Source organism: Theropithecus gelada, chromosome 9 (genome assembly GCF_003255815.1).
Source record: "Theropithecus gelada isolate Dixy chromosome 9, Tgel_1.0, whole genome shotgun sequence".
Classification (NCBI taxonomy): Eukaryota; Metazoa; Chordata; class Mammalia; order Primates; family Cercopithecidae; genus Theropithecus; species Theropithecus gelada.
In genome coordinates, this window is record NC_037677.1 from 7,467,379 (window position 1) to 7,479,705 (window position 12,327).

General features: G+C 42.4%; 1 protein-coding gene across 2 annotated transcripts in view; it reads right to left on the bottom strand.

Moving 5' to 3' along the window:
• ITIH5 (inter-alpha-trypsin inhibitor heavy chain family member 5) overlaps positions 1-12,327 on the bottom strand; it is a 100,520-nt gene that overhangs the window by 52,171 nt on the left and 36,022 nt on the right. Inside the window, exons 1-3 of one of the 2 annotated variants that reach the window (XM_025397286.1) lie at positions 3,502-3,589; positions 1,519-1,688; positions 389-505 (exon numbers count right to left, since the gene is read on the bottom strand). In XM_025397286.1, coding sequence (XP_025253071.1) covers positions 389-505; positions 1,519-1,688; positions 3,502-3,511 — 297 coding nt within the window. In that variant the 5' untranslated portion in view covers positions 3,512-3,589. Of the gene's footprint in view, positions 1-388; positions 506-1,518; positions 1,689-3,501; positions 3,590-12,327 lie in introns of those variants that run through there. The other variant, XM_025397285.1, reaches the window with a different exon arrangement.

Here is a 12,327-nt window from a genome sequence, read left to right on the forward strand (position 1 = left end):
CTGAGTTCTTTATTCTAAGGAGGCTTCCAGTGATTCTATTCCACTGTTCTCAGAGGAATCATCACTGAACAGAATTATACCATCAATGGTCGTGCTGAGGACTGGCCCTGTCGATGTATTCCTGTCTCACTTACATTATCCACTCTGCCAGTGCCCTTTATTTCAAGGGATTTCTCTAGCACATCCCTCTGCTCTCTTAAAACCACCATGCTGAAATGACAGTTTATGTCAATGACTTCACTGAATCCGCTCAGGAAGGCTCTCCATAGGCAGGAATCGTTGGATGGTAAACCTGATGTTTGGCATCTACTGAACTTTATTCGCAAAGCAAGTCTTTGTCCCAGGCAAAAGCGAGAGAGGAATAAATGGGCAGTTGGCACTCGCTCACCTGCCGGAGTTTGGTTCCCACCATAGAAGCACTGCTGTCAAGCACGAATACCACATTCTTGGGTAAAGGAGGAAGGTCTTTAGGAGCAAAGTAGTGCACAAAATAGCCGTTTAGAACCTGGTGGAGAGAAAAGAAAGTAAAAACGGTAGTACCTAGAGTAGGGAGGAAAAATACCTGAAGTGGGTATTCTATGGAATTTCTAAAAGTTAAAGCATGACACAGAGCTGAGGGTCAGATTCCACACCTAGAGTAAAATTATCTAAGCCCCTGATCCCTCCAAGAGAACTAATTGCTAATTTAATCTGTATAAGGGTAGACTCTTCCCTTTAAAATTGATCAATGATGACTACCAGTTCAAGTTTAATTATCCATCCCCTGGACCTCTGCTACTTGAGAATTCTGCTTCCTTCGCTATCTGTTTTTTTACCAAGCATCTTACAAGCTGAGACATGAAGATTCTCTACATTCTGGATGCAATTAATAGGTTTTAATATCCCCACACTGTCTCTGGAACAGTAAGACCTAAAGGAAAATGAGCAGACTCTTTTAATTAAAATGGAACATGGACCAATTGCAGTGGCTCATGCCAGTAATCCCAGAGCTTTGGGAGGCTGAGACGGTCAGATCACTTGAGGTCAGGAGTTCGAGACCAGCCTGGCCACCATGGCAAAACCCCATCACTACTAAAAATACAAAAATTACCAGGGCGTGGTGGTGGGTGCCTGTAATCCCAGCTACTTGGGAGGTTGAGGCAGGAGAATCGCTTGAACCTGGGAGACAAAGGTTGCAGTGAGCCAAGATCGGCCACTGCACTCCAGCCTCGGTGACAGTGAGACTCGGTCTCAAAAATAAAATAAAATGGAGCATGAACTAAAATTCTAATTTCATCTAAAACACCACAGGGAGCTTGATATTACAGATTTCACTTGCTCTGCAGATTACTGAAGCCAGAAATAGGTACGCTCAGCAAAAAAATACCACTAGTCTCTTTGAAGAAATATTTTAGGTTACAACAAATTTACTAAGAAGCAGAAAGTTCTCTCTCCCTTAGGTAAACACTGGAATCTACAGTCTGAGTCTATCCAAAGTATCGACCAACCAATGTGAAATAGCAACAACAATCCCATTACCTGGATGTCCCCAATGCTCTGTTCTCTATTGACATCATATCTAATGATAAAGTCTCCCAAAACTCCATTCTGGGCAATCTTGGCCTGTTGTACTACACTAGGTTTAAAAATGATGTTGGCAAACGTTTCATTTTGGTTGATGACAGTAGATGGGGGAGGCCCAGAATCATCTGCAAACAAAGCAGAAACATAATTAATAACTTATTTTTTTCCAAAAAGAAATAAGAACTGTTTGGCAGACACAGAGTTTTAGATTTCATTTTATTACAGGCTTGTATTTCACAGGAACTCCTAAGACTGTACTCATATATCACAATGTGACAAGTATGTCATCATGTAGCTCCCCTCTTATGCCTATTTTTGAACCTTTTCTTATGAAAATTTTTAAAACACACAAAAGTAGAGAGAATAGTAAAATGAGTCCCTGTATCCATCACCCAGCTTTAACAAGCATCAGCATGTTACCAATCTTTAGTATCTGTTTTTATCTATTCCCCGACCATTTTTTCCTAGAGTATTTGAAAAACAAATTCCAGACACCATTATTTCATCCATAAATACTGCAGTATGCCTTTACCTGTAGGAACTCTTTTACTAACATAACCACAAAACCATTATCACAAGTGACAAAATTAATGCTCAATGCCCTATTATTATCTAATTCTCAGTTTGTATTTAAATTTGTCTGATTCCCTAAAGAAAGGGTCTTGGTATGGTTGATTTGTTTGAATCAAGATTAGAACAGAGTCCCCAATCACATTCCATTTTTGTTTCTTGCTTCTTTTAATCTCCAGTGTCTGCCTCCACCTGTTTTCTGATGCTACATATATGTGATAACTCGCTGGTCATTTGTCCTACAGGATTTCTCTTTTTCTGTATTTTTTTTTTTTTTTTTTTTGAGACAGAGTCTCACTCTGTCACCCAGAGTGCAATGGTGCAATCACAGCTCATTGCAGCCTCAAACTTTTGGACTCAAGTGATTCTCACTTCAGCCTCCCCAGTAGCTGGGACTACAGGCACGTACCAGCATACCTGGATAATTTTTTGTTGTCGTTTTTTGTAGAGACAAGGTCTTGCTATGCTGCTCAGACTGGTCTTGAACTCCTAGGCTCAAGCTATCCTCCTGCCTTGGACTCCCAAAGTTCTACGAGTACAGGCGTGAGCCACCATGCCCAGCCTGTGGCTCAGTGGAAAAAGAAAAAAAAAACCTCAAAGCTTTTTAACATGAAATTTAGGATATAAATTCGAATTACAGAAAGATAAACAGATAAATGGATGTTATGTAATTTATGAAAACCTAGTGTGATGACAGATTAAGCAAAGGGCATCCCATCTTTTACTCCTGACCTTCATTTCCTGTTAGAACCCAGAGAATTATTATAAACCCAAACAACACTATATCTACGTACTTAGCAATAAAAACCCAAAGGATGAAGTCTGCATGCACCATGGAAAATATGAAAACATAAACAAGAATTCTTAATCATAAGGGCATGTGGAGGCTTTTTATCCAGATATTGAATCAAAGCCAGACTTAAAACTGCTGCAAAGCCTCTGATTATCTTTTTAAACGTACTCAAGTTGATAGCATGAAATAGGCTGACCAGCAATTTCCCATCTCCAATTAGCAGAATGAAAAAGGAAATGAGGCGTTAAGTGGCCACAGTAATTTGTATTTAAAAATAAACTTCCTTCTGCTGAGGGTTTATTAGACACAAAAGTCAAAGGAAGTTTAAACATTTCCTTTAACAAAACAGACAATTATTTTTCAGAGACAATTTTGGTGTAACCTTAACAGGAACCACAACGTACAACCGATTCTTCTATTATTCGCACTTATCAAGGACAGGGATTTTGGAAGTGATCAGAGAGCCAGCAAAGAAAAAAGTTTATTTTTGTAGGGAGACAGTTACATAAGAGAGAACATGCATCCACAGATCTGCTCATCTGAAGGAGGTGGGAAAATCCAGACAGTGCATGGACAGTTCCGCATGGCTGGGGAGGCCTCGGGAAACTTACCATCATGGCGGAAGGCAAAAGGGAAGCGAGCACCTCGCGACGGCGGCAGGAGAGAGAGAGAAAGAAACGGGCAGCGCCAGACTTTTAAACCATCAGATCTCGTGAGAACTCACTCACTATCACGAGAACAGCAACGGGGAAATTCACCTCCATGGTCCAATCACCTCCCACCAGGCCACTCCTCTGACACATGCGGATTACAATTCCAAACGCGATTTCGGTGGGGACACAGACCCAAACCATATCAATTTCCAACCTTAACTATATAGAATAGAAGGAGGGGCCACGCGCGGTGCCTCATGCCTGTAATCCCAGCACTTTGGGAGGCTGAGGCGGGTGGATCACCTGAGGTCGGGAGTTAGAGATCAGCCTGACCAACATGGAGAAACCTCGTCTCTACTAAAAATACAAAAAAATAGGTGGGTGTGGTGGCTGTAATCCCAGCTACTAAGGAAGCTGAGGCAGGAGAATATCACTTGAACCAGGGAGGCGGAGGTTGCAGTGAGCTGAGATTGCACCATTGCCCTCTAGCCTGAGCAACAAGAGCAAAATTCCATCCCACAACACCCCCACCCCCGCAAAAAAAAAATAGAGCAATTAAATATACAACTATAAACACAAGCCAAACTTGGGATACCACAAGGCAATGAAAACAAAAGAACTAATATTGCTATTTAGAACATGGTTAAACCTCACAGTCTTCTTGAAAATATCAGATACAAAAGGGCATGTTCTCTCTGCTTCCGTCTGCATAAAGTTCAAGAGGAGCAGGAAATATCCATGGCAACTGGAATAGAACAGTGCTGGCTTTTGAGGGCCAGCTACGGACCGGGAAACAGGACAGGGTAATTTTGAGGAAGGGTGAAAATATTTCATGTCTTGATGTGGAAGGCAGTTGTATGAGTGTATACCTATGTAAAATTTTATCAAGCTGTACACATGACATTTGTACCCTTTATAGTGTATGTACACCCCAGTTATTAACATTTAAATTTATTGTTAGCAAAGTAGATTAAACAGGCATGGAACATAACAATGTTATTTGCCAAACCGACCCCTCTCTGCCCTCCTTAGGATGAACGTGCATGGGCATTTGTTAAATGAGGATTAGGTGTGTCCAGAGCAATTCCGGCCGGCAGAGTTAGGACCAGGGAGAGAGTTTCCGGGAGGCACTTTTCAGCGCAGTGTTGGTAAACTCTAAGAAAGTTGTCCTGTTGGGATCGGCCGCTTTCACAACCCATCCCATTAGAAGGGCTCAAGCGAACCCTGGAATAATCCCCCCCATGAGGGTGTAGAGCAGTTCTCACAGTGTGATCTTGAACCAGCAGCATCAGCAGCAGCTCCTGGGAACTTGCTAGAAATGCCAGTTCTCAGGCCTACTCCAGAAACTCGGAGTCAGAAACTCTGGGGATGGGACTCCGCCATTTGTGTTTTAACGAGCCCTCTGGGTAATTCTGGTTTTTGCCCACAGAAAATAGGTATGTACCCCACACACAGTCTGTGTGCCTTACACATAGAAAAGAGTCAATAAAATGTGTTGTATGCAATTAGGCAGCACTTAGATTATCTCTAAGATTCTACAATAATTAGATTAGACTCTATGCTGCCAGCATGTACCTACTTAGTCTTGCTTCCAATCTGTCTCGTGAAAATGCTTTTCACAAGCTCCCTGAATCAATACCATTCATGGCTGAGTAAAAGCACTGGGGATTAGAAAGTATAATTTTCTCTCTTCATCATTCACTTGACTAGGCTCTTTGATATGGACCATGAGGAAAGATACTGTATGATTATGTTGGTTTCCTAGTGACCTCTGGTTTTACTAGTTCATGATGAAAATTCATGAGATTCAACTAAATGGGCTTATTTTACACACCCAAAGAGTGGGTTGATTCTCAGTTTGGTTACTCACCAAGGAGCCTGCTTCCTGAGGCCAACCACCGCCCAGTAAGAATCAGACAGTAAATGTGACCCAATAAATTTTTCACTACGTTGTTTTTTTGTTTGTTTGGTTTTGTTTTTTGAAAGTTTACTGGGAGCAATGCCAGAGGAGCATCTCTGGAAAATATAATCATCTTTTTATTAAGGGGGAAAAAAATCTGTTAAGTAGGTTCGTATGGGCTGTTCCACCGTTACTGACCAAAATTCCAGAGCAGAAGAACATGACTCCGTTTTTCCTTGCTGTGAATGGGGGCTCACCCTGCTGACCGCCACAGATATTTCCTAAGCACAAAAATGAGTGTCACCCACAGGGTCCTCAGAGTCGCAGGTTAATGAAGACCACAAGGAAAGAGATTGGTGCAGACCAAAAAAGAGAGAGAATCTGACACACTTGTCTAATGAGAACCCATGTCTCTTTCCTCCTTCATGTTCTCTCCTTCCTGCCGACGTCTAGGGCGAGCTGGAACAGCTGCCCCAATTTGGGGAAGGCAGAGTCTTCTAATGCCATCTTCCTGTCTTCATGCAGGCATTGGTGGTCCCATACAAGAAAACCCCAGGGATAAACAACTGCCCCTCCTGCCCTTGGGAAAATTCACTCACGCTCTTCCTCCACTCACCGACTCTTCCCTGCCTCTCAGGCCACCAGGGTTCCCAGGGGGCGCTCTTCTTTTCTAAAACCCAGTATTTTTGAGCAAGAAGCTTTGTGTTATCTTTGCAAACTAGTGGGCTCTAGAGTGTGACTGAATCAAAACGACTGACTTACTATTCCTGAGCTTCAGTGCCACGTCTGTTACATGGGAACAATTCCACAGTCATAGAATCATTGTTGAGATGAAGTGAGATCTCATATGTAAGGTGCCCGGCGTGGTACCTGGCAGACAGCAGGTGCTCAATACATACTAGCTCCATCCTCTTCCCCTTCAGAAGTAGTTTCTTGTACTCTTTGTCCATTATGAAAGGCAATTTATAAAGAAAAAAATGCTCTTTGATAACATACAGTTCACATTTTGTCATGAGAGCTTTCTCTATACCACTGAAAGCTTGATAAAAACAAATCATATTTCAAAAGGACAGACACATAATAAACATTCATAACAGGAAATTCAATAGATATACACATTATACAGATGTCAATATACTTACATAAAGAATAATCTTTAAAAAAAAATCTTTACAAAGTATAGTGAAGTCAGTAGCTGTCTGAAAGTCCCCTAAAATCATATACAGAATTTTGCACGTAAGCGTAAATGTACATTTTTTTCTGAAGAAAGGATGCATTAATTTTGCCACATTCTCCAAGGACTCTAAAGAAAGTTAAGAACCATGCCTATAAGTGCCATTAAATATTCCTCTGACTGATCCTATTGGGTGATGACAAAGTAATTTATAGCTTGTGCATCAGAGCTGAAGAGAAAGTTGAGAACAAAACATATGTCCTTAGTGATGTCCTGATACACAGATGTTGGTCACAAACATACAGTGTTTTCCCAGACAATTATCACGTGGGGAAAATTGGCAGCCAACTGCTGTGTAAAATGTCTAAAGGTGAAAGATTGAGGAGCAGAGCCCCATGCTTACAACCATGGGCTGGAAGCGCCACCCTCTGGGTCGACGGGCAGAGGGATTTCCTGGCCTCTGTTTCCTGAGGGTCTGGGTTTTGGCTGCTGTGGGAGAAAAGCAGCCAACACCTGGTGCATTGACAAAAGGATTTCCCAACACACACTGCCTGCTCATTTCCTCTTTAGAAAGAACCTTAAATTGTCTATGTTTGTTTCTGAGCCCTGCTCACCTGGGATCCAACGAGGCAATTTCTTAAATATATGGAGGTCAAAAATACTGTGAATAATTGGAGCACTACGCTCTGAGGGTAGCAAATAAAGACAAAATTCAAGCAAATCAGCAGAGGATTGAAAGAAAAACTGGTAACACAGAGGCAATGATGACAAGAAGGAATTTGGTTAAATGCCTTCATAAGTCTCTCACTATCCACAGTTTTCCTTTGGGAAAGCATTTTTCTTCCCCTTACATCAATGTTTGGTATTTTAAATCCTTTTGGAAAACAGTGTCATATAGATATGATAGCAACACATAGCACAGACTACTAATTCAAAATTACAGCTGAAGGGATTCAAACTCAACTCTAGTATTCTATAGTTAAGTAGATGTTTGCCCAGGTTTCTTAGCAAATCAGCTTTCTTCACTGCTTATTCAATGCTCTTCCTTCCTAAAACAATAGATTCCCAACTCTCAGTTTCCATATTTGAAAAACTTCCCAAGAGAGACTATGCATGAAAACAAGTACAGCTACCTCACCCAGCAAGCACACATTCTAAAAGTGAATCCTTAAAAACATGCATTCTCAGGCCAGGCACAGTGGCTTATGCCTGTAATCCCAGCACTTTGGGAGACCGAGGTAGGCAGATCACCTGAGGTCGGGAGTCCAAGACCAACCTGACCAACATGGAGAAACCCCATCTCTACTAAAAATACAAAATTAGCTGGACATGGTGGCGCATGCCTGTAATCCCAGCTACCAGGGAGGCTGAGGCAGGAGAATCGCTTGAACCCAGGAGGCAGAGGTTGCAGTGAGCGAAGATTGTGTCACTGCACTCCAGTCTGGGCAACAGAGTGAGACTCTGCCTCAAAAAAAAAAAAAATACAAAAATTAGCCGGGCCTGGTGGCGTGAGCCTGTAACCCCAGCTAGTGGGGAAACTGAGGCACTGAGGCAGAATCACTTGAACCCAGGAGACAGGTTGCCATTTTTTAATTGCCAATTCTAAGTTCTGCAAAGGCAGGGACAACATCTTAGACGTCCGTAGATTCCAGGAACCTCGCACAGCGCCAGAAACAGGTGAGAGTTCACTTCCAGCTTGCGGAACGTTGAGGATGAAAATGATGAAACGCATTAGCACGTAGCTGGGCAGATGGAGGGAGGAGCGCTTCAAGGGAACTGATGTTTCTCTTCCCGAAAGGGTTCAGGGGTGTGCCCGATGCTCTTGGTGATCTGCATCACGTCCCCCGACCCACCTCTGGTTCAGCCACAGCTGTGGTGGCCCGGGTCATACACACTGACAACATCCACCTCCCACAGCAAGCCAAGGCAGCAGGAAAAAGGAAGAAAAGGAGTGAAACCTCACAGTAAAGAGGAGGATGGCTCACCGGTAATTGGGCTACAGAGAAAAGCCAAAGCCTCCGTGCCATATTCTTGGGTTGACCGAGCCACAGCCAACATCAAAACAAGATAGCATGGATTTTCATATTGGACTAAAAACCAAAACACAACCAACTATGAGGTCAAATGATTCATACCTGAGTAATTTCTGTGAACAATGCTGGAAACCCTCACATAACAACCAGATTGTTTCCTGGCAAAGGTACAGAGATTTTGCAGGGGCCAAACAGGGGCTTGCCGTTCCAGCCGCAGAGCAGAGACTGAACCCAGGCCGGGACCCTGGAGCCGGGGGTTTCACAGCCAGTCACAATGCAGCCCTTTAACGGGTAGAGTTGTCCCATTTAGCAAATTACAATACAGAATGCCTGGTTACATTTGAATTTCAGATAAACAGTGAATAATTTCCTAGTACAAGCATATCCTAAATATTGCACAGGACATACTGTTTCTCTGAATTCAAATGAAACTGGGCATCTTATATCTCATCTGGAAACCCTAGCTAAGGGGGATTTATCTAGATTTTTCTGTAACCAGAGTCTTCTGGAACCAAAGTTAGTTATTACTTTTGTCTCTGAATCCCTGCTCATGACAACATAAGTGCTACACCTAAGAGCTGGCAAAATATACCAACGTAAGCCAAGAAAGTGCAGAAAACCTGATAGCACTGTCATCACCAACAGCTATTTCCCCTCAGTTCCTTCAACAAACACGTCCTGAGCACCCATTCCATGCCAGGAGCCACATCAAGTGGCTGCGAAGACAACCGAAGCCTTCACAGCAAAGGCAGAGTCATGATGCTCACAGAGCAACGAAAGACATCAGAATAATTTTAAAAACAGGAGGTGGGGGGCAAGGGGAGGGAGAGCATTAGGACAAATAGCTAATGCATGCAGGGCTTAAAACCGACATGGCGGGTTGACAGGTGCAGCAAACCACCATGGCACATGTCCACCTGTGTAACAAACCTGCATGTTCTGCACATGGATCCCAGAACTTAAAGTAAAAGAAAAAAAAAGAAAGAAAGAAAATAAGAACATAAAGTTAAAAAAAAAAAAATTTAAACGGATGCAATTCAAGCCGTTCTTGGGCATCAAGTGAAATGGAGGACACTGTGCTAGTCTGTGGTCGAGGGGACTTGGTCTTACGGGATATGTGGCTGGTCAGTAACCTGTCCGCAAAGACAGCTGCAGTGTCAGCCACCAGGTCTTCCAAATAAAAGGTCATAAAGCTGTATTTCCAGAGGTTCTCTTCTTTCCAATGACGCTTCCGCAGTTCTTAGGATTATTTGAAGATTGACATTTTATTGGACACTAACATAGGAGTGATATGATTAAAAAGCAAGCCATAAATTGGGTGGCACCCAGTCCTGCTATTTGCCTTCCCACGCATGTGAAGGACCCACAGGTAACTGCCAGAGAACACAGCAAACTGGCTTCCAGGGCATGTGGAGGGAGTGGGATTCTGACAACTAGAATGTAATTTTTTCATTTTTAACAAAAGTCAAGGTGAATCTCATAGAACATGAAATTACCTTTTTTTGAGACAGAGTCTCGCTGCTGTGTCACCCAGGCTGGAGTACAGTGATGCAGTCTCAGCTCACTGCAACCTCCGCCTCCCAGGTTCAAGCGATTCTCCTGCCTCAGCCTCCCAAGTAGCTGGGATTACAGGCCCAGCTCATTTTTGTATTTTTAATAGAGATGGGGTTTCGCGATGTTGGCCAGGCCAGTCTCAAACTCTGGCCTCAAGTTATCCACCCACCTCGGCCTTCTAAAGTGCTGGGATTACAGGCCTGAGCCACCGCATCCAGCCATAATTAACCATTTTAAACTATACAAACAAATAGCATTTAGTATATCCACAATGTTGTGCAAACACCACCTCTATCAAGTTCCAAAACATCTTCATCACCCCAAAGAAACTCTGCAACCATCCAGCAGCCACTTTCCATTTCTCCCTCCTGCCAGCCCCAGGCAACCACCAGTCTGCTTTCTGTCTCTACAGATTTGTGTGTTCTGGACATTTCAGCTAAATGGAATCATATACATGTGACCTTTTCAGTCTGGCTTCTTTCATTTAGCGTAATGTTTTCAAGCCTCCTTCATGTTGTGGCATGTATCCATGCTGTAGCATGTGTCTGTATTATAACATGTATCCATGTTGTAGCATGTATCTGCATTGTGGCATGTGTCCATGTTATACCATATATCCGTGTTATGGCACATATCCACGTTGTGGCATGTGTCCATGTTGTACCATGTATCTATGTTCTCGCATGCATCCATGTTGTGGGATGTGTCCATGTTGCCCGGGTTGTCACATGCATCCATGTTGTAGCATGTGTTCATGTTGTAGCATGTATCCATGTTGTACCATGTATCCATGTTGTAGAGTTTGTCCATGTTGTAGCATGTGTCCATATTGTAGCATGTATCCATGTTGTACCATGTATCCATGTTGTAGCATGTGTCCATGTTGTAGCATGTGTCCATATTGCAGCATGTGTCCATATTGTAGCATATATCCATGTTGTACCATGTATCCATGTTGTAGCATGTGTCTGTGTTGTAGCATGTGTCCATCTTGCAGCACATGTCCGTATTGTAACATGCATCCATGTTGTAGCATGTGTCCATGTTGTAACATGTATCTGTGTTTCATTCCTTTTCATGCCTGGATAATATTCCATTGTATGCACAGACCACATTTTGTTTTTCCATTCACCTGTTCAGGAGCATTTGTGCTGTTTCCACTTTGGGGCTACTGTGAATACTGCTACTGTAGACATTCCTGCACAAGTATTTAAGTACCTGCTTTTGGTTATTTTGAATATATACCCAGAGGACTTGCTCCATCTTTACATCAATGACACTCAATCCTGACTATACTCTCTAGTAACCTCGAAGGGTTTAGAAAGAATTCCAGACAACCCACTCTAGACAAGTCCTACCCTAGACAAGTGAATGTGAATTTATTAGGGTGGGACTAGGGAGCTGTACTTTTGGGTGTGATATTCTATAAATGTATATTAAACACTTAAAAATCTATAAGTAATTTTTAAAATTTCAGTTATTTGTAAAGTTAAGAATAATGCTGACTATTTTTTCTGGCACTCAACAGGTATGGTCATATGACTTTCATGGTTTATTCTTTCTATTCCTTGCATTTAAAAAAAACAGTTTTATGGAAGTTTAATTTACACACCATAACATGTACTTATTTTAAGTGTACAGTGTACAGTGTACCTGGCATAGGTGCTCAGCACGTGTTTGTTGAAGGAACTGAGGGGGAAATAGCTGTTGGTGGTGACAGTGCTACCAGGTTTTCAGCATTTTCTTGACTTACGTTGGGAAATTTTGCCAGATCTCGGGTCTTGCTAGAGCTCTTGCTCGTTTTAACTTTTTGAGGAACCTTCAAATGTTTTCCTGCTCCATTTTACATTCCTACCAGCAATGTACAAGGATCCTAATTTTTCCACATCTTCCCTAACGCTTGTCACTTTCCTTTGTTTGTTTCATTATAGCCATCCTATAATGTGTGTGAAGTGGTTTTGGTTTGCATTTTCCTAATGACTAATTGTGTTGAGTACCTTTTCTGATGCTTTTTGGCCATTCGTATGTCTTCTTTGGAAGGACGTCTGGTCAAGCCCTTTGCTCATATTTTAATTGGGTTGTTTATC